At 35.6% G+C, this 23,476-nt stretch overlaps 2 protein-coding genes across 2 annotated transcripts; one reads left to right on the top strand and one right to left on the bottom strand.

Annotated features, from left to right (window-relative positions):
* Positions 1–10,270: 10,270 nt before the first annotated feature.
* Positions 10,271–11,449, bottom strand: LOC148907760 (uncharacterized). Its single transcript, XM_089035739.1, has 4 exons — positions 11,316–11,449; positions 10,971–11,055; positions 10,626–10,865; positions 10,271–10,531 (listed from the first exon to the last, which is right to left on the bottom strand). The coding sequence occupies exons 1-4, from the start codon at positions 11,447–11,449 to the stop codon at positions 10,271–10,273; spliced, it is 720 nt and encodes a 239-aa protein (XP_088891865.1).
* An 8,916-nt stretch (positions 11,450–20,365) lies between these two features.
* On the top strand, positions 20,366–21,927 carry LOC148907759 (uncharacterized). The gene is made up of 4 exons (XM_089035163.1): positions 20,366–20,552; positions 20,650–20,895; positions 21,400–21,718; positions 21,839–21,927. The coding sequence occupies exons 2-4, from the start codon at positions 20,668–20,670 to the stop codon at positions 21,925–21,927; spliced, it is 636 nt and encodes a 211-aa protein (XP_088891289.1). The 5' UTR covers positions 20,366–20,552; positions 20,650–20,667.
* Positions 21,928–23,476: the final 1,549 nt, after the last annotated feature.

Here is a 23,476-nt window from a genome sequence, read left to right as displayed (position 1 = left end):
TTAACCAAGAAGCAAATAACTTTTAAAATCCTATGAGGACAAAAGGTTATATGGTTTTTCTTTTTTTGTATTCTTTTATTCATCAATAAAGTTTTAAAGTTTCCTTAATCCTTTTAAAATTGCCCACGGTTCTTGATTTCCTTTAGTTCTCCCAACATCACATGTGCTCTATAACACTGGGTGACTAGGCATCCCCACCCCCTCCCCCACGCTTCGCTGTTGAAACACAGTTGAAAATAAAAATAAAAGATAGAATAAAACCTAATACTCTATTGATTTTCTCATGTTCCATAGTTATACTTTCTGCCCACAACTTGTCAGTCCGGCAAAGGCTAGAAGACCAGATGATGAAAGCTGACAAAGGGTATCATACTAGACTTGTGAAAAGTAAGTATGCATGACTCTAAAAGGGGTTTTAAAATTGAGTTTACCTGCAAATGCCATTTCCAGAAAGTTTCCTTGTATTAGGTAACTTAATTCTATAATTTTTCAAGTTTCCCATTCCCATGGTATTTACTTATTGAAAAATGTACTATTGTAACTGATATAAAATCCATTCTAGCTTTACTGATTGAATTTTTCACTAGCTGGAATGCACAATTGAATGAGAAATGAGGATACTTACCCACTTTGGATTATAACTTTAAACTTTCACTAATATTGATATACTGCATTCATTGATATAGAAGCTGTGGGGAGGTACTATGAGACAAAGAGGAAGCTGTATTTACAGAGTCTTCCTGAAAATGAAGAAAGAACACAGCAGTTAAAATCAGATAACAAACTGCGTTCCAGGAGGAAGAGGGTAAGAAAGCAAAGCAAAGCATTTATACTGTATGAAAACTGAAAAGGTTACTCTTGTTTTGTTGTTGTTGATTTTTTTTTTTATTAAACTTATTTTTGCATTTTGAAAATTAAAGAAAAAATAGAAAAGCTAAATTTAGTTAAGGATTAATTGGGTAACACACATTGAAATTGGTGACATGGGTTTACTGCTTACCTCTCAACACTGTGGTCCATGTTTGAGCAGGATAAAAGAACTGTGAGTTGAAGTTGTTTTGTAACAACTCTCTCCCTTGCCATGAAGGTTTTCTCCTTGACTCCCAGGTTTTCCTAACTCCCAGGTGGTTCAGTGTTTTACACTGTTGGTGGTCATAAGAAAAAAGTTGTTTTGTGTCAATGTATTCGTAGTCAGCTTAATAACATTATAACATCTTTGTAACTGAAACAAGTTATTAATTCTTACAGCTTTTCACTGCAAGATGTAAAGTTGCAGATGGGGAAGATCTCAACCTCATTAAGCAACTAAATTATGAGTATGTCAGTGATGAGGAAAATGGGATTCGGGAAGACAGTGGCAAGTGGGTCGTCAGGCACCCTGCTTGGAGATCTGAAGAAGCAGACTCACTTATGGAAAGACTGCAAAGTAAAGTTGAAACTCAAAGGTCTGAAAGGCCACGAGTTTCAAGGGTTGGTGGCCTTCCATCTACCAGATGTAAGCCAAGAAACCCTGTAATGTGGGCTGTGCAGAGACAACCAAGGTAAAGTGCATGTGCAGGTATTGACTTGTATACTACATGTATTAGGAGTGTACTGTAGTTACTTTTGTTTGATACGACAATAGCAATAGATTACGACTTTTCAGACAAGGATAAATATGGAAATTTCATCAATAGTAAAATCATACGATGAAATACACTGTGAAAAAATTTCATATCAATGTATATTATTTTCTGTCTTTCACTTAGAAATATTGTGCCAACAATTGAACGTTCGCCATCGAGGAGTCCATCTCCAGTGCAGAGGACTGGCAGGTAAGCTCCTTTAATTTCACCTGGGAGGAATTTAAGGAAATGTGAAAAAAATTCATATCATTGTATATCCTTTTCTGTCTTTCACTTATAGAAATATTGTACCAACAAATGAACGTTCGCCATCGAGGAGTCCATCTCCAGTGCAGAGGACTGGCAGGTAAGCTCCTTTAATTTCACCTGGGAGGAATTTAAGGAACTGTGAACAAAGGTCATATTAATGTATATCCTTTTCTGTCTTTCACTTATAGAAATATTGTGCCAACAATTGAACGTTCGCCATCGAGGAGTCCATCTCCAGTGCAGAGGACTGGCAGGTAAGCTCCTTTAATTTCACCTGGGAGGAATTTAAGGAAATGTGAACAAACGTCATATTGATGTATATTATTTTCTGTCTTTCACCTAAAGAAATATTGTGCCAACAATTGAACGTTCGCCATCGAGGAGTCCATCTCCAGTGCAGAGGACTGGCAGGTAAGCTCCTTTAATTTCACCTGGGAGGAATTTAAGGAACTGTGAACAAAGGTCATATTAATGTATATTATTTTCTGTCTTTCACTTAAAGAAATATTGTGTCAACACTTGAACATTTGCCATCAAGAAGTCCATCTCCAGTACGGAGGACTGGCAGGTAAGCTCCTTATTTTCACCTGGGAGAAATTTAAAGTGCACCAAACCTCTACAGGATCTTTTTGTGATATCAAAGCCCTTTGAAAATAAGCAAGAATGCAATTTCCATTTGATGATATCTTTTTTTTGTCAACATATTTAATAATGGAGTTCGAAATTGATGATGTCTTATAAACTCATTTAATAATTCATGAAGGAAATACAATAGATAATCATAATCGTAAAGAGAGTTGTATACCTGCAAAATTCTGTTCACTTGCATAAACTTCAACTTGGATTTTCTTGTTATTATTGACTTTTATTGTTAAAATACCTTTAAAACCTGAGAGTTAATCTAGATGCTTCATAAGTAATATGCAATATGAGTGTCTGATCTGTATACGATATAAAATCCCTCGACTTCGGCTCATGGTTGTATATCGTATACAGATCGGCCACTCGTATTGTATGTATTACATCATATGGGTCTAGGAGAAACACAAACCATGAAAGGAAAAATACCTTACTAGAAAAGATCAAATCAATTGAACCTTTTTAATTATGTTCCTGGGATAACAAACAATTTGGTGTGTTTGCCATGGAAATTACTTAGTATCTAGGCTCCTCAAGAGAAACTCCAAATCCTCATTTTTACCAGCTGTTGGTTAAGTCATGACTTTGTCGTGCTATGATCTTTTTCCCCATTCAACTAATCTGTGGTCTACATTGGATTTTTGATAGAAGTTTAGTTGAAAAAGCCAGAAATTGAGGATTTTTACTCTTTCTTGAGAAGGAGCCTGTGTACAAAGTAGTTTCCATGGTTGTCCCTGGTACATTATAAGAGTAAAATTTCAACTGAGTTAAGCTAATTTTCAGGAAGATATTCCTTGTATGATTTGTATTTCTCTTATATCCCTGTAATGACGTCATCCTTTTCAAACTCCAATATTAAATATCTTGACAAGAAAAAAGTGTAACATCAAATGGAAAACGGCATCCTTAGTCATTTTCAAAGGACTTATACATCACAAGGAGATCCTAAAGGTTTTAGGTGCACTTCAAGAAACTGAGAAGAAATGTCATAAAATAAAGAGTACTAATAACCTGAGCTGTACGAGGTTTACCAGAACCGTCATGTGACCCCCCCCCCCCCCCCCCCCCCACACACACACACACACTGGTGCTCTCATTGGATTTCACCCAAATAAATTAGTTATGTATATGATAATCTTTTGTAACGTAGCAGTATCTTGATACCATAAGCTCTTTCTGTTTAAGGAAAAGAACAAGAAACAATGTGATTGGCAGGGTAACGCGGTCAAAGTCGAAGTCCCCCAGAAAAGCACCAAAAAGAAAGTCAAGAAAGGATTAATTCAAGATATTGACTGTTAAATGTACATAATTATATAATTTGCACAACCATTTAAATACAAGCTCATTTCAGAACAGTGAAATGAACATTTTACCAAGGAAGTTGTATTATATTTTACCATGGTTGTTGTATCCATTTCTTATTATGCAAGTTTTGCAATGACCTTGAAATCTTGTTTAAGTTTGTAAAAATCATTGGGAAACTTTGAAACAGTATAAAGAATACAACAAAAATTATATTAGCCTCCTAGCTCATGTTATTGTAATTATAATGTAGAGTTCCGAATGTAGATATTTTTCCGATATCAATACAAGTTTCCAATCCTTTATATCTATTTAAATACTTTTTATGACATCTTAATTTTTATAACGACATTAATGCATGATTTGAAAGAAATGTTCTTTATATATTTCTGATATATATTTAAATATTATAAAACAATATTTTTGTGCAAGAAATGTATTTTTTTATATTGTTCAAGTTCGTTTCATATATTTATAATAAAATGTCATACTAACCAAAAATACTTTGTTTCTTGATATGATAACATAAAATCGCAATCTCAAGGTACTTAAGGCCTGGGTCAAAAGCCAGTTATAGCACAAATCGTTTTATTTTTCCTATTTTCTCTTTCTTTGAGTGATTTTCATATAACCGTGAAAGAATAGGCAAACTAATAGTTAGTAGTAGAGTCTAAACCCATTGTTTCTTTTGTTCTTTATCAAAAAGTACAAACTAAATGGTCTAAGGATCATGAAATAGCAGCAGTAGCAACAACAGCAAGAGTAGCAAACCAAGACTGACAACCAATTACACGCACACTTTAGTAACGTTTAAGCAATTTTCCAACCACGCAATTATATGCACAAACTACTTATTAAATTAACATTTGCCCAAAACCCTATGGTTACCTTATTCTATTTTACTTTGCGCTATCGCTATTAATCACATGCAAAAAAAAACAAAAGAAGACAAACGTCTATCTTAAAAGCATTCTGCAAAGCAAGAAAGAAAGAAAGAAAGAGTAAATATCTAGACAATAAGAAAAAAAGTCATAGAAAGTACACGTAATTTGATCAAGGTATAATTTCACCGCGATATATATAGTGTACCACTCTAAAGAAGGAAACGTTAAACACAACTTTCATTCCATTCGAGAATGCCAAAATCTAACCTCTGGCAAAACTGTAGCACACGCCAATGCTTTTTTTAGTAACATGACGTCAACTTTTGAAATAATGTCTGTTACTGCTGTTTGTATATGGCGCGTTTTTCTTGTCAAAATTCAAATTCAGCATTGGTCTTTCAAGTTCGACACTCGTCTTTCAAGTTTTCTTTGTACTCCGACGAAGGACTAGCGTCCGAAACGTCAGTAAGTTTTTTCATCTTTTCACGGTGTATAATTTACCTTTTCATCCTTACTGTTTCAAGTTTAACATTCGTCTTTCAAGCTGGACATTCGTTTTTCAAAGTGAACATTCGTTTTTCAAGTTGGACATTCGTTTTTCAAGTCGGACATTCGTTTTTCAAGTTGGACATTCGTTTTTCGAGTGAGACATTCGTTTTTCGGGTTTGTTCTTTTTTGAGAATGGCCCCTAATGGCCAAGGGCTCAGTGCGAGGGACTGGGTAAAACTCACGGGAAGTGGTGAATTTACATGTGCTACAGTAAGTGAAAAACTTTAAAATGTCTTTCGAAAGGTGTAGAAACCTCTTAAGAGGTTGAATCTGAACTTTCAAATTCTTTGAATGCACAAGGGACACTACCTACAGTAGGGCTACCTTTTACCAGTAGTGGATTGAGCACCAGTTCGCCATCCTTACAACAAGAACATCAAAGATCATTTGGCTTTCACCCACAAAACAACAAGTACCACCCTTATAACGGTAATCGACATGGGGCTGGCAAAAGCAAACAGGCAAAGCCAAAAAGAAGCAACATTCACTAGAAATTTTGTGCCTGGCCGAGCAAGAAGATACGATCCCGCCATCCCCATCACAACAAATAGCACTAAAAAGAGTAGGTCTCGGAGAACGAAAGATAACATTGCACTTAGACGACGGGTCCTTTGAGGTGGACACAACCCTGAAACAGGTATATCCTAAGCTAAGTCGGGCGGGTATCTACTACTTCGGATTGTCGAACGTGGAATGAAAGTACTCTCAGTCATAAATGGCCCATATAGCTGTGAACAATTGAAGGATGCAATTGGACAGGGGAAAATCTATATAAGGCCTCTCCAAAGCGACCTGAACATGGATCCAGTACCAACTGATGATAAGGTAAGCATTATTGGTGAATGTCATATTTTTGTATTGATTGACAAAAAACTTGATCTAAGTTTTTGCTATAGTTTCAAAGTGCAAACTTTAATTTTTTCAGTCAGATATATCATGAAATAACATGTCATATCATGTTTTAATTTACTGATGGCAGTCTATTGCAATAACATCTCAATTTTTGTCCTGGGGGGCCACATATTAATTAATGCAAATTAGGTTAAAAATCTTTAAAGTTATTCATTGACAAATATCATTTATAATGTTAGAAACAAATATAGCACAATTGAAGTGTCTACTATATATATATCCCAGATTTTTCAGCTGGGTCATCATATAAAAAACAGCGCAAGGTTTCATGCTTTTACCATAAAAATTCACTGGTTTTGTATTGTTGGGACAAATCAAATATACTTCATTATACAGCTGGTATTAACTCATTCAAAACTTTGAACATTTTGTGTCAATTATAGGTTGCAAGCATGTTTTACTGGCCAGAAAACGAGTGCAGCGGGGCAATGGCAACAAAAAACAATGCCAATAATTATTCCAGTGACAGTAATGCTACAAATAACCCAGCTAGTGTTTCAACTAATTATGACCCTGATAGTAACGCTACAAATAACCCTAACTGTAATGTTAGCCCAGTTAGTGTTTCAACTAATTCTGATGATGTCAATGCCAATAATTGCAGACTTAATAATGCTGTAAATAACCGTAACCATAATTGTTAACCCTGATGCTAATCCACCTAACCCTGTTCTAACAACTGGTGATGATGCTAATAACAGTGATAAGCAGAAAACCAAGAAAATAAAAAGAGATAGTTCAAAGAAAAACGCCAGTGGTAATATATAAGTAATAATAAAGGCATAACCCTTGAATCCAATGCTGTCAACCAGAAAAAATATAAGGAATGTGCTTATGTGGTGGTCGATGATGAGGCTGATCATGAGGCTGATCATGAGGGGCACAACCAAGAAAAGCGAAAAAGAATACCGGCTAAAAAAGTTCAAGTTCATTCAAGTTCACGCTGTGGTAGCTTTGTTTTTATTCCTTATTTGTATTTATTTCCAGAATTATGTACAAAAACATTTATTTAAGGAATCCTTAACTTATTTTCATATATTTTATGAATAATTCTTGAAATATTTCAATTCTCAATTGAATGAGTCACTAGTATTCATTCCGGAAAGCCTGAGACAACACCTGCCAAACCTATAACAAGTACGCAAAGTAAATTCAAGACCTTGAAGGACCATACCTATCGTGGCAGTATGTTCCAGGATAAAGCGCCAAGAAGAACTTCTAAAAATTAAAACCGAACTTCACGAACTCCTAACAGAAAGCGAAATTAGGTATGGTGCTATTTCTTACGATATGAATGTACCAGCCAGTGTTGCCAAATAATAGTTACAGTATTGCAAAAGGTCTACACCTAATATTCCAACATCAAGTTCTCTTTTGCTCTGTGTTAGCCCTGACTGTGCCTAAAATATTCAGAACTGAGAGCAAAACATGTGGAATCCTAATCTAGTGCAGTGAACGTGGTATTGTTCATTTGTAGACATTCCACATCAGGTCGTCATGTGTCATTACCACAGACTGTGACTTGTTCTAAAGAATATATTACATGCTAATGAGTCCAACTTAGAGCAAAATAGAACTCAAAACTTGAAAATTGCCAGAACGTTGCTAATCGATCCCGCTCGAATGTTCTTTTTCTTGTCACAAAGTTCTTGCAATCTCAAGGTACTTAAGGCCTGGGTCAAAAGCCAGTTATAGCACAAATCATTTTATTTTTCCTATTTTGTCATTCTTAGAGTGATTTTCATATGACCGTGAAAGAATAGAAAAAACTAATAGTTAGTAATAGACTCTAAACCCATTGTTTCTTTTGTTCTTTATCAAAAAGTACAAACTTAATGTTCTATTTTCTTTCACGGTCATATGAGAATCACTCTACTTGATATATACTTAACGTATCTAAAAATTCTAGCAAGTAATAAGGAATAGTTAGGTTCAAACTCTCGGATAATTAGAGAACGGCAGAGCTTAATTTAGGAGCACGAAATAGCAGCAGTAGCAACGACAGCAAGAGTAGCAAACCAAGACTGACAACCAATTACACGCACACTTTAGTATCGTTTAGCAATTTGCCAACCACGCAATTATATGCGAAAACTACTTATTAAAGTAACCAAACCCTATGGTTACCTCATTCTATTTTGCTTTGTGCTATTGCTATTTATCACATGCAAAATAACAAAAGAAGGCCAACGTCTATCTTAAAAGCATTCTGCAAAGCAAGAAAGAAAGAAAGAGTAAATATCTAGACAATAAGAAAAAAAGGCATATACACCCCTTCCGAGAAACTTTGTCACCCGTGAAGCGTAAAGCGTATGAACTAGTGACGCGGAGGTTCATGGGAAATGCGTTCAAATAAACCATGCATGACGCAGAAGCTTTCTTGGCACGGGAAACTTGCTTGACGCGGGAGTTTGTTTGACGCGGGATTTTTTAAAGAGCCATTATGGCCGACGCAGTACGCATTAACGTAATGCTTAAAGTGTATAAGCACGAGAGCAAAAATCAATGTTCCATGTTCTCTTTGAAAGAAGTACCAATATTCAAAAATGTCCAAGAGTTTAAAAGCTATTTAGTGAAAAAACACGCTGAAGAAATAAGCCCAGCAAAGGACATCAGCAGTTTTGACCTTGGTTATTATGGCACGAGAGGAAGAAAACTGACCATTTGTACTGAGGAACACCTAAGAGAGGCCTATTTAGCTGAAAGCCTAAACTATGTCACATTTTGGTTGAAGCCACATACGCATTTCGAAAAAACAAGTTTGCCAAAGAAACGAGAGACTGTGGACGAGGACGAAGTCATGTGTCTTGATTTCAAGGCGTCAAAAAACAAGAAGAAGAGTAAGTTACTGAGCACTAAAACGTGATACAATTCAAAATGGATAAATACCTTTATGCTAGCTGTCTGTCTGCATTTTTTCTTTTGTAAAGCTTAAAATTGGACTGTGATAATTTTGTTAGTAAGGTTTTAAATTTGAGAATCGTTTGTGCATGGCGCACGTGAATATTTGAAGGGAACCCGATAAAAACGAATAAATTATAAAATGCCACTTCTTTTCTAACAAGTTCGTTATGATCTGACCTATGTTACGGGTTTTAATAAAATGTTCCATTGCTATGTTTACAGTATTCAGTATCAGTCGGTGTATTCTGAATTTAATGTTTGTCTTTAAATTTGCAGAAAATGATTCCGTCGAAGAAGACAAGTGCCTTTTCAATAACTATTTGTCGAGGCTACGTGAAACACATGGCTCAGTTCTTAGCGATTTTAAACTGAAGTGTTGGGTTAGAATGTTGGTAAGTTAGACTGGATCGATAAATTGTAGAGCAGTTTTCATAATGTAAGATAAAAAGTTAGGTTTTCTTATCCACTACACAATAAAATGTGTGGTAGTTTGCAGCGATCTTTCAATCGCGCATGTAAACGACTCTGGTAATTTTGGAAATTTGGGGGTTTCTTCCTTATTAAAACTGCAATAAAAGTCGCTGCAAAAAGCGGAGATATAATCCTCTACACGGGATCAACAATGGTTTGGGTCATTACTGCTTTTCGAACCTAAGCACAACATTGACGATTGTGATAATGGTTTTTATAGGTAAATGGGAGTCACCGCGAAGACACCGTACCTCCGAATGCTGCTTTTTTGCACTAGAGCCTACAGGTGCAGTTCCTTCTACATCTAATATGACTCCCATTGTGACCACGACTTCAACTAGTAGTTCTACCTCACTTCAGTCGGCCAGAACACAAGTGGATTCCGCCATGAAACCAAATGAAACAAAGGTGTGAAGTCCTCTTGAAATTGCGTTTAGAAGGAAAGTTATTTGACACATAACATGGTTAAAAAATTAAGCAGTGGAATTCTGTTTGCTCTGTAGATTAAAGCTCGAGGGATGATTCTTCAACAGCTTGTGGAGTTGAAGAACCTTAAAGATGCCAATGTACTTAGCAATGATGAGTTTGAGGAACAGAAGAAGAAGATGTTAGAAGATCTTAAGAAACTTTAATTATTATTTGACAATAATGTAAAATGTTTTATGGTTGTTTTGTTTGTTACTGAGTATCATTTACATGCTTATTTGTCATTTGCAAATAAGTGCACGGAGGGCTTTACAAGTAATCTGTAAATCTTAGATAGTTTCTAATGTCTGCATCAGAGATTTGCATGAAGGCTTCAAACACCATTTCCTCTGGATCATCACGACACACTTGCCACACAACATCATTTCCTCGAATCCAACTCTTTGCTTGAGAGAAAACGTTCTCACATGGATTGAAGTCAGGACTGTAAGATGGCAAGAATACCACAAGAGCGCCACTAGCATTTATAGCTTGAACTACACGACGACAGCGGTGAAATTTTAGCATTATCTGTAATGAATATAATGCAATTGTCTTCATTAATTTAGTGCGTTGCAATAAAATACTAACAAAATCTGATGTGACGTGAGTGCTCACCCATTACAACCACAGAGCGAGGATTAATCCCATCAAACGGCTGTAGATTAGGAATAAGGTTTTCATTCACAAATTCAAGAAATTTCTCTTCATTGGTATTCCCGTGGCGGATACTCAAGTCTATTATTCCTTCCGTGCAGATGACAGGGATAGCAGTAATCCTGGGACCCCAATTGCCATACCATCTTTGCGTTTGAGCTCGATAGCCTCGAAAACTGTATCCAAAGCGTCTCGAAATTCGTTTATCCTGTAATGCAGAAACATTTGTTATAATCTCTGTTAGTGTGACAAACCCAGTGCGGAGATCAGTTAAAAAGGTATAACAAAATGAGTTTCTGAAAAGAGAACTTACAAATCCACACTCGTCGAGGAACACAAACATCGCAGGATTGAATTGTGATACCACAGACCAATAGTTTATTCGATCTTCTTCGCATCTTTGATAAGGAATTATTTTGAGCTATGAACGCCGAAAGTGAAATGTGTTGAATGAAAAATTGCAGCAATTTTCGAATACAACATTCATGATTACATATTTCTCATCGGCTTACAAGAATGCATTTAACGTTTAATATTACCATTCTGCGTGTGATGCCATTTCTTCTGAAATAGTCGTGTAAAGTAGAAAAAGAAAGCCTGGCACCGCATACTCCTTCATCTACAGAGCTCAGATAGAGTTTTTTCTGGGTGTTCTAACAATTCTTGCATCAAAACGGCTTGTTCTTGTTGCGATAGCGAATACGAACCAGCAGGTCTTCCTGGTTTGTCAGCACAAACATCTCGTCTCTCGTAATATCGTCGGGCGAAGCGTAACACGGACCTTGAAGACATGCCAAGGCGAACAGCAATGTCACCTTTACTGTGGTTTAAGCCATATAGCCATATAGCAGTACGCTTCTCATCCGTAAATCGTCACTTAATGCTCGCGGCATGATTGCTTTGACCCATGTGTTGGTGTGCACGTGGTCAAATATAAACTATCCCATGACTCCCCGCGCCACTAGTTTATACGCTTTTCGCTTCACGGGTGACAAAGTTTCTCGGAAGGGGTATATAATGCACGTGTAATTTGATCAAGGTATATTCAACTGCGATATATAGTGTACCATTCTTAAGAAGGAAACGTTAAACACAACTTTCATTCCATTCGAGAATGCCAAAATCGAACCTCTGGCAAAACTGTAGCGCGCGCCAATGCGTTTTTTAGTAACATGACGTCAACTTTTGAAATAATGTCTGTTACTGCTGTTTGAAATCTTACTAAAATGAAAGAAACATCTCTAGTCTTGCATCTAGACTTTCATAAAATCATTCAGCTACCGAAATTATCCAGCGAAGACGCTTATTACAAAAAGAGATTGATAACAAGACTATTTGAAATATTTGACGCAAATAATAAGAAATTGAACGCATACATTTATCCATCGACCGTTGGAGGAGAAGGACCCGATGAAGGGATTTCTTTTTTTGGATTTCTTCTTGAAACGGAGTGAAACAGCTGTGCTTAGACACCTTGTGCTTTGGGCTGACAATTGTCCCGCACAATTCAAAGAGAATTATCTTTTTTTTATTGCCAATATCTCGTTAAAACGAAGCGAGTAGATGTGACAGGCGTTTTGCTTCAGAAGTAGCTACAAAACGCTTTGAAACAATCAAAACTCCTGCCGATTGGGTAGCAAAATTGAACGAACAATGTATAACAAACCTTGTGGAACATGAAGTTTCGCTGGACATGGTCAAGTCATATAAAACGTTTTTACGCAATGCGTATGTCAGCCGCCAAGAGGACATACAGGAAAAAAAAATTTGGGTAAAGAATTTGGCTTGGCTCAACTTTGGTATGAGTGGGTCGACAAACAGCAGTGGCAGCCTTGTTTCTGAGAAACTCAAAGATGGGGAGTGTTTTGCTAGATGTTCTATTAATCCCTATGAAAGACCGATGAAGATCAATTATTTGAAACAAAAGCAAATCCGTCCGCTTAATCTTAAATCCCTGAAAGTGAGGTCGCAAGAACCGATTCCAGTTCCGACTATAGTTAAAGAAAACTGCTTGGAACTTGCAACAAAATACCTAAGTTTAGAAGCAAAACGTTATTACAATTCACTTTTTGCTGAAGATGATGGTGAAGATAATGATTAATGTACTCATATTGAAGGAATTAACTTTCTGGGAATGCGCGTGACTTCTTGTGCTACTGATGACTCGGCAGAATCCGAATCAAACTTCGACCTCCAGGTAAGTCTCGTTTAATTTTCGATTTTTCTATAAGATGACAATGGCTTCACCATTGTTTCATATATGACGTCTTTAGAAGAGCTTATAACTTTATTTTCTTTTGGATAAAATTCAATAAATGTTGTAAAATCAAAGAAATAGTCGTCACCCTTGTTGCCTTTATTAATTTCCTTTCCTCTATTGTGTTTTCTATAGCTTACAACCGTTATCGTCCAAGTGCGACCCTCGAAGTCTCGTTCGCCGACTAGCATTTCGTCGACCGTCAACCAAAGAACTGAAATTAAAAATCAACCATAAATTCTTATTTTGAGGGATATTTTATAGTCTGGATTAGAAATTTTAGAGAATTAGAGGTATAAAATCTTAAACATTGACAACATTACGGCTGCTGGTCGTTGCAAAACGTTTCTGGATCTAAAAAGCCACAAAATAGTGTTTACTAAGAGATAGATTTCTTAATCCTTACAAATAATCAATAATATAAGCTGCAAATCACACAGGTATCCCAATATTATTTTGCAACCAATTTTGATTTGTATCACGTGATTGAACTACGCCTTCGATGAGATGGTGTAGAGCAAAATCAATACACAAAAACGCCAATTGCTTATCGTCATTTTGAATTTAGATCATTAATCAGTTCAGTACTAAAACATTTATATTATATTGTCTCTTTCTTTACAGAATTGCACTTGATTTTCTATCAAAACCATGGCGCTCACCTCGCAATGTCCATTTTATGTCGAGGTATGTAACTATTTAATTTGTGGTTAAGTATGTCTTTGTTTGGGATACAATTTTTGTAACGTTTAATAATGCGATTCCAGACCGCACTACATTTGCATTAAGTAAACATCATTTTCTAGGTTCGTTTACTGGATAATATCCAATGATATGTCTTTTGAAATTTTACTTCGATATAAAAACTATAACTGTGTAATTTTATGATAAAGGCAATAGTCTTAAACCTCACAGGTTTATTACTTGCAAACATGTTTCAGAATAGCTTATGACAGTGTAAATTTTACTAGTATAAAACAGTATTGGACGGGCTTTAAACTAATCCCTGAATCTATGCCTACTGACGCATCTTTCACGCAAAGAAATTTATGACAAGCAATTTCGAATTGCATTTCTTTTATCTGTCAAAAGTATAGAGCTAAATTCCTCCATTTTCCCCCCGAAAATTGACTTTCAAAGGTAGATTGAAATACTTTTCTAAACTACAGTGTTATCAGTTTGAAAGATCTCAAACCATGTTTGTTGCAATTCGGGAATTTTCCATCAGAGCTTGGATCGTGTAAAGCAAGGGACGGTCCGTCATAAACGTTACTGGGTAAAAATGAGTAAGTATAGTCTTAAAGTTTATTCTTTTTGAAAGTTCAATGCTTGTTAATTAAGATTTAGTGTATTTGCCTCTTGAGCACTCAACTGGTTGTATATTATTGGCAAGTAATCAAAAGTAACACAATATACAGTAACAGATGTCCAATTAATTGTAAGTGTCCCTTTAATTTTAGAAATGATGATGGCAATGTAAAAGAGTCCATTGTTGGCAATTTAAAAAGTTCAGCCACAACAAAAAAAAAAGGGTACAATACATGCCTCAGTTAATGTGTTATGTGTGATATGCCACTTCCATTTATCTTGAGCCAAAAGATGCTACAAACAGAAATGGTAATCACTTTATCAAAAGATAATCCAGATCGATTGCAGGCTCAAAATCATCTCGATTGCACGAATGACAGAAATCCTAAAATCGATATTTTTCCTGGTATTCAGATACACAGGTACCCCAATTCAAACACAGGAACCCCAAGATTAGTGTTGCTGCTGGCCTGACGGCTCCCAGCAATAAGAAAAGTTCTCTACTAGCCTCGAGGCCAAATAGTATTCGAGATCCCGGCCGTTCATTTCTAACTGATCTCTGACTTAGTATATAATTCTTCAATGTAAAACGATATATATATCAAGACCACACAGTTGATGGTCACTATTTGAAAGCCTCCCATTTTTTCACCAATACCACCTGACCAAAATAGTGAAGGGTCTATAGAAACTGTTTATAGATTTAAAATGTGAATTAAGAAAATTCTACCTGCATATCTGTTTAAAAGGCTCCTTTAAAAAAACCTTAAAAACCTTAATCAGGGATGAAGGTGCATCCAAGTTTAGATGAAGACTTACAGCCTCGCTCATCAAGGTCATAGTCTACCCTAAAAAATCTTTGACTAAGGGACGGACCATTAGATTTTTGAACAGGGGGAGCGGGGGGGGTGGGGGGGGGCGAACAAAAAACAAAAAATTCGAGCATAACTTTAAAGAGACAATAAAAAATTGCGCATTGTTGAAATAATATGCGTTGAGTTTGTGTATCGGTAGTTTGAACTGAACTAGCTATTAATACTGTTCTTTACTTTTCTTAGTTGCTGCACACAGTGAAAAGAAAGGGAAAAAAGGTCAGTAACAAAATCGATTGTGGCTCGCTGAACCATTTAACTGAATGTAGCTGGAAAATATACCAATGCAATAATTATTTTATTATGACCGATATAGACAAAAACTCCACTAAAAAGGGTGTTGGAAAAGAAGTGACCAGAACGGATGAAGGTGAAGGGAACGAGAAATTAAAAGAAGCTGAGTACGAAGAGGAAGGTGATGAATCAAAGGATGAGGATTTCGAAGACAAACGTTGTGACGAAGAATAGGTTGAAAACGATGACGTTGAAGTTGGCGAAGATGGTAACGACGACGGGGAGTTTGAAGGCGTAGAATATGATGACGAAGAAGACGTTGAGGGTGAAGAGTTTGAAGACGACGAAGATGGTAGAGAAGATGGAAACGAAAACCAGGAGTTTGAAGATGTAGGATATGATGACGAAGAAAATTAAGTAAATTAAGTAAAAATAATCATGAGCGTTATTTAGGATTAAATTATAATTAATTTGATATGACTATGATAATTACATGCGTATAGTTCTTGTCATTACGAAACATTCAATAATGTGTTTTAGAATATATTTCACAAATTTTATTTATTGATTTGATAGAATTAAAACTATTTCTATACTCAAATGTTTATGGTTTTTGTTTCACATTTTTTTGTTATATTGTTCACAAAGGTTGGATCGTGCGGATCACATGCACATTTTCAGATCTAAAGATCATATAATTTCGTGTTCTTTTGCATGTGAAATTAATTAGTTATTACAACACGTAAATTTGTTTTTCACAGGTTTTTACCATGTGAAATGGATTTATATTATAAAAAAATTGATTTGATTTTCACAGGTGTTTCACAGGTTATTTCACATGTTAAGGATGTGAAAAGGAGGATTATCTACACACTTCCTAGCCTTGGTATAGTCTGCAAAACTCCCTTTAAAAAGGTGTTTGCAATATCGGATAAAAAGATATGGGTTCTTTTAAGAAAACAAAACGTGGGCTATCCAACATTGCAACACGATCAACAAGGGAAACACAAGAACAATGCAAGAAGACTACTTCCAGCTGTCGTCGAGTTAGTAACTAATTTCATCTAAGATTACAATCCTGGACCAAGTCATTACAGGCGCCAAAGAACTGCAAAACTATATTTTGACCCTAACTACAGCTTAAGTGGCATTTGGAAAGATGTCACACAACAGCATCCTGACCTTAAAAGCAATGGCCTCAAAATGAAGAACAAAGGCGCACCTCTCAGTTACTCGGCAATCAGAAAACATTTTATTGAAAAAATGAGTTACCAGTATTCCTTCCGGAAAGCCCAAGTTGACACCTGCCAGACCTGCCATACCCATCGTGGCAGTATGTTCCAAGAGAAAGAGCCAAGAAGAACTTCTAAAACTTAAAACTGAAATTGGCCAACCCTTAAAGGGCCACTTGGACGAAAATCGCTCCAAATTTAAAACTCTTTCATTCGAGCTGGAACTTTGCTGAAATAATCTTGAATGCATTAAGAACCACCCACTGGAATATCTTTCTGATATTCGAGAGGAAAGGGCCAAAATTTTACGATTTATTTTCGTCCGCCATTAACTTCTTTGACTCACAGAATTCGACTCAAGAAGACTGGCACGAGTACTTATGACGTCATTCACTCAACCCAAACCAAAACATTGGTGGGTAATGTATGTGCCATGTTCGTAAAACTCGATTTATTTGGTTTATTCAGAAAATATATAATGTTTCATTCGGTTTCCTAACTACTATATGACCAAAAAATGTCTAGGCGCTGTAATTTTTCAGTTTCAATAATACTGACGATCATAATTCGAAAATTTCAATACATCTCGGCACGCCAAGAATCACAACAAAGTAGGACGCATGGACGAGATTCCAGCGGTTCCATCGCGCGAAGTGACTAAGATATTCGGGATTTATTCGAATCATTTTAAGGATAACAACTTTTCAAGGTATATTTACATACAAGGGCAAAGAGCAACCCCACAATTTGGGTCCGCGAGACATCCCACACAATGAAAGAAAAATCTACGAGCTGAGTGACAGACTACGCTGTCGCGCGAGTAATAAATAAGAAACCTTTGACATGTTCTTTTACAAAGATGATATTAGATAATCGTATGTTTGTACCTATTCAATGCATAATAAACATTTTGAAGCAAATAATAACCGTTCTGTAGTAAATCAGGTAGGAGAGTTACGGAGCTCACATTCTAAATTATTCGGCACATAGATCTAAGTATATTGTCACAAATCTTTATATCACAACGCAGAATTCAAAAGGCAATCGGTTTTTTTCATAACATCAATCACTATTAGATTACATTGAAACTTCAAATTTAAGATCTTTATATCATGGACAGTATGTAGCAGATACAAATAATGAAATGAACATAAGGAATTTTTATGAAAACCTCTTCCCCCAAGCATTGCTTCTTCTTCTAGTTCGGCTTCATCTTCATACATTATAACTTATGGTTCTAACTCTTCAGGATTGATAAAGCGAGCGTCCAAAGGAGTTTCCATCATATTTGAAGAGGTATCAAAGGTTTAAAAAAAGTCTGTTTAGAGATTCTTTTCACGATAACGCGTTTAAAAACATCAAATAAACTTCAGGTAATCTAACAAGAAATGTATAGTCAAAACGACGCTAACATGACGGTGTTGAGTAAATGACGTCACAGCGTAAAACTGCAGTACATAATGACTCATTGGCCGTGACAAAGAAATTAATGGCGGACGAAAATAAATCGTAAAATTTTGGCCCTTCCCTTTCGAATATTAGAAAGTTATTTCAGTGAGAGGCTCTTAATGTGTTCAAGATTATTTCAGCAAAGTGCCAGCTCGAATGAAAGAGTTTTAATTTTGGAACGATTTTCGTCCATGTGGCCCTTTAAGAGAAAGCGAAATTAGGTATGGTGCTATTTCTTAAGATATGAATGCAATAGCCAGTGTTGCCAAACAATAGTTACAGTATTGCAAAAGTTTGCTAATCGATCCCGCTCGAATGTTCTTTTTCTTGTAACAACATTCTTGCAATCTCAAGGTACTTAAGGCCTGGGTCAAAAGCCAGTTATAGCACAAATCATTTCATTTTTTCATATTTTGTCGTTCTTAGAGTGATTTTCATATGACCTTGAGAGAATACGCAAACTAATATAGTTAGTAGTAGACTCTAAACCCATTGTTTCTTTTGTTCTTTATCAAAAAGTACAAACTAAATGGTCCATTTTCTTTCACGGTCATATGACAATCACTCTACTTCGTATACTTAACGTATCTAGTTAGATTCAAACTCTCGGATAATTAGAGAACAGCAGAGCTTAATTAAGGACCATGAAATAGCAGCAGTAGCAACGACAGCAAGAGTAGCAAACCAAGACCGACAACCAATTACTTTAGTATTGTTTAGCAATTTGCCAACCACGCAATTACATGCGAAAACTACTTATTAAAGTAACATGTGCCCAAGCCTTATGGTTACCTCATTCTATTTTACTTTGTGCTATTGCTATTTATCACATGCAAAATAACAAAAGACAAACGTCTATCTTAAAAGCATTCTGCAAAGCAAGAAAGAAAGAGTAAATATCTCGACAATAAGAAAAAAAGTCATATAATGCAGGCGTAATTTGATCAAGGTATATTCCACCGCAATATATATAGTGTACCACTAAAGGAAAAAGGAAACGTTTAACGCAACTTTCATTCCATTCGAGAATGCCAAAATCGAACCTCTGGGAAAACTGTAGCGCGCGCCAATGCGTTTTTTTAGTAACATGACGTCAACTTTTGAAATAATGTCTGTTACTGCTGTTCGTAATCTTACTAAAATGAATGAAACATCTCTAATCTTGAATCTAGAGTGTCATAAAACCATTCAGCTACCAAACGTATCCAGCCAAGACGCCTATTACAAAAAGAGATTGGAAACAAGTCTATTTGGAATATTTGACAATTTTTTATTTATCCACCGACCGCTGGAGAAGGAAGCTTTTTCTGATGCGGGGTATTCGATAGTTACTCCTGGCGGACTTCTTATCTGTATTTCGTTTCATCCTTTAAAAAGTCGTGTTAATTATGATTTAAAAAGAAAGAGCAATGACCCAACAGCTTCTACTGATATCCCAAATGGCGCATACAAGGTTTAAATGATTGGTACAACTTAGTTCGATGTTAAAAACCGTCATGAAACAAAGTAGGTTCGAAAGGACTTTAATTCACAAATATGACCTGGAAGCTACACATAATTCAACATGAAATAATCATAATACAGGGTGCAAAAATACAACACAAGTTAACAAAACCTTATTGCGCCCGATTAGTCTTCAAACGGAATAAAAGAAAGACAGACTATGCAGACTTGAACAATGAAGTTTACTATCGAGTTGTTTAAGTTGTCTGTTTCCTTAATAATTCTATGAATATGAGAGTAATAAACTATATTTGTATATTTATTGTAATACATTTACAGTAATATTGTAAATAAATAAAGTATTGAAAAATCCTGTTAAAAAACTAACAACATTGCTAACTGGCAATGCTGAAAGAAGTGACAAACAACCTGAACATGTTTGAAAGAAAACAAATGTATTACAAACATTTGTCACTAATTCAAATTCTGTGTTTTCCTTTCCAGAGAAGTGGTTTACGTACGGTGGCCGATTAGGACAAAACGATATTACAAGTATCAAAACAAGTTAGCATGTATCAAAACAAGTTAGCAAGTATCAAAACAAGTTAACAAGTATCAAAACAAGTTAACAAGTATCAAAACAAGTTAACAAGTATCAAAACAAGTTAACAAGTATCAAAACAAGTTAGCAAGTATCAAAACAAGTTAACAAGTATCAAAACAAGTTAACAAGTATCAAAACAAGTTAACAAGTATCAAAATAAGTTAACAAGTAAAGCAAAGCAAAACAGTAAATTTCGAAACACTTTAACAAAGTTTAGAACAAAAAACACATACAAAAATTAAACGATGAAAAACACTAATATAAGTAAACAATCTAAAAATATTCAGATCTGAAAACGCATTTACAAAAGTCAAAACTATAAAAACAAAACTCAATTTTCAAAATAATACCAGTACTAAAACAAAAACTCTGAACGATTAAAAATTATATTGGTATATACTGCAGGAGAACCGCGGGCTCTTCTACTAATCTACATATTCACGTGTAGCACGTACATTCCAGGAACTAATAAGTCATTGGCAGAACCCGGCGAAAGGTAAGGAACGTTCGAAACGATTTCCAAATTTTTGTTATATTTTGGCTCACAAAAGTTATATTTTAATCTTTTTCATCCTTTTTCTTTTTATGTTTAGCCTAATGACACCTGCAGAATGTTTTGTAGCAAGTGTGGCAAGAAAATAGGCAACGATGATAAGTTTTGCACTTCATGTGGATCGTCAGCTGTAGACGGTCAAGCTGCTGCTGTGCCTAGCTTTGATCAATTCATGGAGTTAAAATCAAGACAATTTGAAGCAGCAAAGAAGGAAAAGGAAAAAGAAAGATCTGGCCACTTTAAAACAAAAGCCGACCTAAATAAAAAAAGCAAAGAACCAGTTAAGGTGAGGGCTACTTGTTGTCTGCATTTGACAGTTTAACTTTGCATACGGTTCCTGTAAACTTGATGAATTCCGAAACATAGCTTATGTTACCACTATAAATCTTCTCCTTTTCCTCCAGCTGGTTATATAAAAAGGCCTATGCATATCGCCGCACTTGCTACGCTTGGTTGTTAGTTGTTTCCACGGCCCGCGTTTCCACCACCCACGAGGGGACAATGGGTAACTCGTCTGTAAACTCCGATCCCCATCCTCATCATGGGCCAAAGTGAAAATAAGGTGTTAGAGTGAAAATAAGGTGCTTGTGATGGTTACTTGGTATTGCCCAGTAAATTCTCCCGCTCGGTTGATGGATGATGGAGGGGGTGGCGTGGGGGTTTGGGTTGGCAGGGGAAACAACTGACTAGTACATTTCTTCTTTGGTAAATATATTTCGTAATATAACCAAATATTGTTATAATAATTATTATTATTATTAATATATATTAATTATGATTATGTTAATAGATAAATGTGGGTCTTGTTGACCTTGTGGACAACTCAAGGGAGCTTAAAATTAGAAGAGGATCAACTCTACCAGTTTCAGTCAAGAAATCAGATTCAGCTCTTACAGTCAAACAACTTGCAGTAGAGAAACAACTTGCTCATAACCAAACATTGAGAAGGAATCCAGATGTTGAGTGGATTCTGTTATACCCAGACATGGATGTGGTTTTACATGTTCCAGGAACTACAGAACTTTTCTGTGTTGAAGAATACAAGGAATCTCTTGGTAAACCATATAACAGAATAAATCTGTATTTATGCAAACAAAAACACTATGATGGTGAGTGCAATAGTTGCAGTACTTTTGTGGCACCTATGTTTTCTGATACATGTTACATCACTATATACAGTTATATAACATGCATTGGATAACTTTATTTTTCATGGTTAATTTATTCAGCAATTCTCAATTCTGATGAACAAGAACAAGAAGGAGAAGAAAAAGATGGTTCTAGTGAAGGAATAACCAGTGAGGTACAACTTTATTAATTTTGTGATTTCAGATAATTGAGTTATTAATGAAGTTATAATGATAATTACCCAAAGATCAACAAAGAACCTGGTACTTTTCGCTGTTCTCGTAAACGTTGTTACACTAGTCCTCACATAGCTTCTCACACTTCTGTTGTCGGTCCTAAATCCACTGTTAAAATCACTGACCAATTTGTTTGTACAACTTCTAATGTTGTATACTGTATTAAATGTACCCGCTGTAATCTTTTGTATGTGGGCGAGACTGGCCGCCGTCTTGGTGATTGCATTTGCAATCATCTTTATGATATTCGCAATAACGATCCCACCAAACCAGTTTCCCGCCATTTTAATCTAGCTAACCATTCTCTTTCTGACTTCATTGTTTTCAGTCTTTCTTTGATTAACGGCAACAATGATTGTCGCAAGACCAAAGAAATGCTTAATTCACCTATTGGGCACTCTTAGTCCCAACAGGATTAATGAACGCTTTACTTTCAACTAACCTTTTCTTTTGTCTTTTAATTGTTTGTTTTTGTTTCCTTGCCTACCTTGTTCTTATTGGTTTCTTTTGTCTTATATCTATCTATACACTCCTTTCTACCACCTCTTTCTCTTTTACTTCGACAAAGGACTAGCGTCCGACACGTCAGTAAGTTTTTTCATCTTTTTCACGGTGTATAATTTACCTTTTCATCATTATAGTTTACTAACATTAAGTCTAGTTAAGCTGCATGATTTTTAATTCCATATAACAATGAATTAAATCATTCAAAGGGAAGCATCAGGAGTCAGCAATTTTCGGGCCAGTCAATGCAATGCCACGGCAATTTGTTTATTATTTTTGAAGTTTATTACTTTCTTCTTATTTTAATTTTCATTAATATTTAAATTAAAAACTCATGATGTTTTATCTTTTTTCAGTTTCTGTCTTCCTCGGGTGAGATTTCTTTCAATATACCAGAAAATGCTGTAATGTCTGATAATCATGACAAAGCTGTGCACCGTAGAGTTAGGCAAACCACAAACCAAGTTTCTCATAGTTCTAGAAGTTTAAGACATGATACCTGTGATGGCTTGGGACCGAGGTTGACTCCACAATCCACAAGTGAAGTACTGAATGAAACACCTGCTGCAACACACCCTAGTGCATCTAACAGTTTATACACACAGTACTGTAATGTGATTGATTTGAGCACTGAGACTGACTTTGAAGAAAGTATGTACGCAGATGATAATTCAGAACTATTGGAAGAGGTATTGATGCAGTCAGTGTTTCATGAAAACCAAGAAAGGTAAGTAAGTTTTCACAGCTGATTATTAATTGCATGGTTTAGAATTTCCAGTGATTTACACAATTAGGGTAATATTAACCCATTTAAAAAGGATTACACTTCTAATAAAATATTATTATTCAATTTGGTAATTTTTAGAAAAGTCAAATTGCTTGCAATTACAATATTGCTAGAAACTATATAGTTTATTTTGTGGGTGGATTTAAATGTGTGATCCAAACAGTATATATACCCAGCCATGTAGCATATGGTGGTGGAAAAATTATCCTCCC

This window comes from Actinia tenebrosa, unplaced genomic scaffold (genome assembly GCF_029948245.1).
Source record: "Actinia tenebrosa isolate PJP-AT-01 unplaced genomic scaffold, QUT_ActTen_1.0 PGA_scaffold3__52_contigs__length_22856419, whole genome shotgun sequence".
Lineage (NCBI taxonomy): Eukaryota > Metazoa > Cnidaria > Anthozoa > Actiniaria > Actiniidae > Actinia > Actinia tenebrosa.
Note: the sequence above shows the minus strand (reverse complement) of the source record. Positions and strands in the feature narration are given on the sequence as shown.

Coding starts and splice junctions, on each gene's coding strand:
- LOC148907760 (XM_089035739.1), bottom strand. CDS start 11,449: ATGTCTTCAAGGTCCGTGTTACGCTTCGCCCGACGATATTACGAGAGA. Junction 10,866..10,970: donor TCCTCGACGAGTGTGGATTT/GTAAGTTCTCTT, acceptor TCTGCATTACAG/GATAAACGAATTTCGAGACG. Junction 10,532..10,625: donor TTAATCCTCGCTCTGTGGTT/GTAATGGGTGAG, acceptor TATTCATTACAG/ATAATGCTAAAATTTCACCG.
- LOC148907759 (XM_089035163.1), top strand. CDS start 20,668: ATGTTTTGTAGCAAGTGTGGCAAGAAAATAGGCAACGATGATAAGTTT. Junction 20,896..21,399: donor AAAGCAAAGAACCAGTTAAG/GTGAGGGCTACT, acceptor TTATGTTAATAG/ATAAATGTGGGTCTTGTTGA. Junction 21,719..21,838: donor CAAACAAAAACACTATGATG/GTGAGTGCAATA, acceptor TAATTTATTCAG/CAATTCTCAATTCTGATGAA.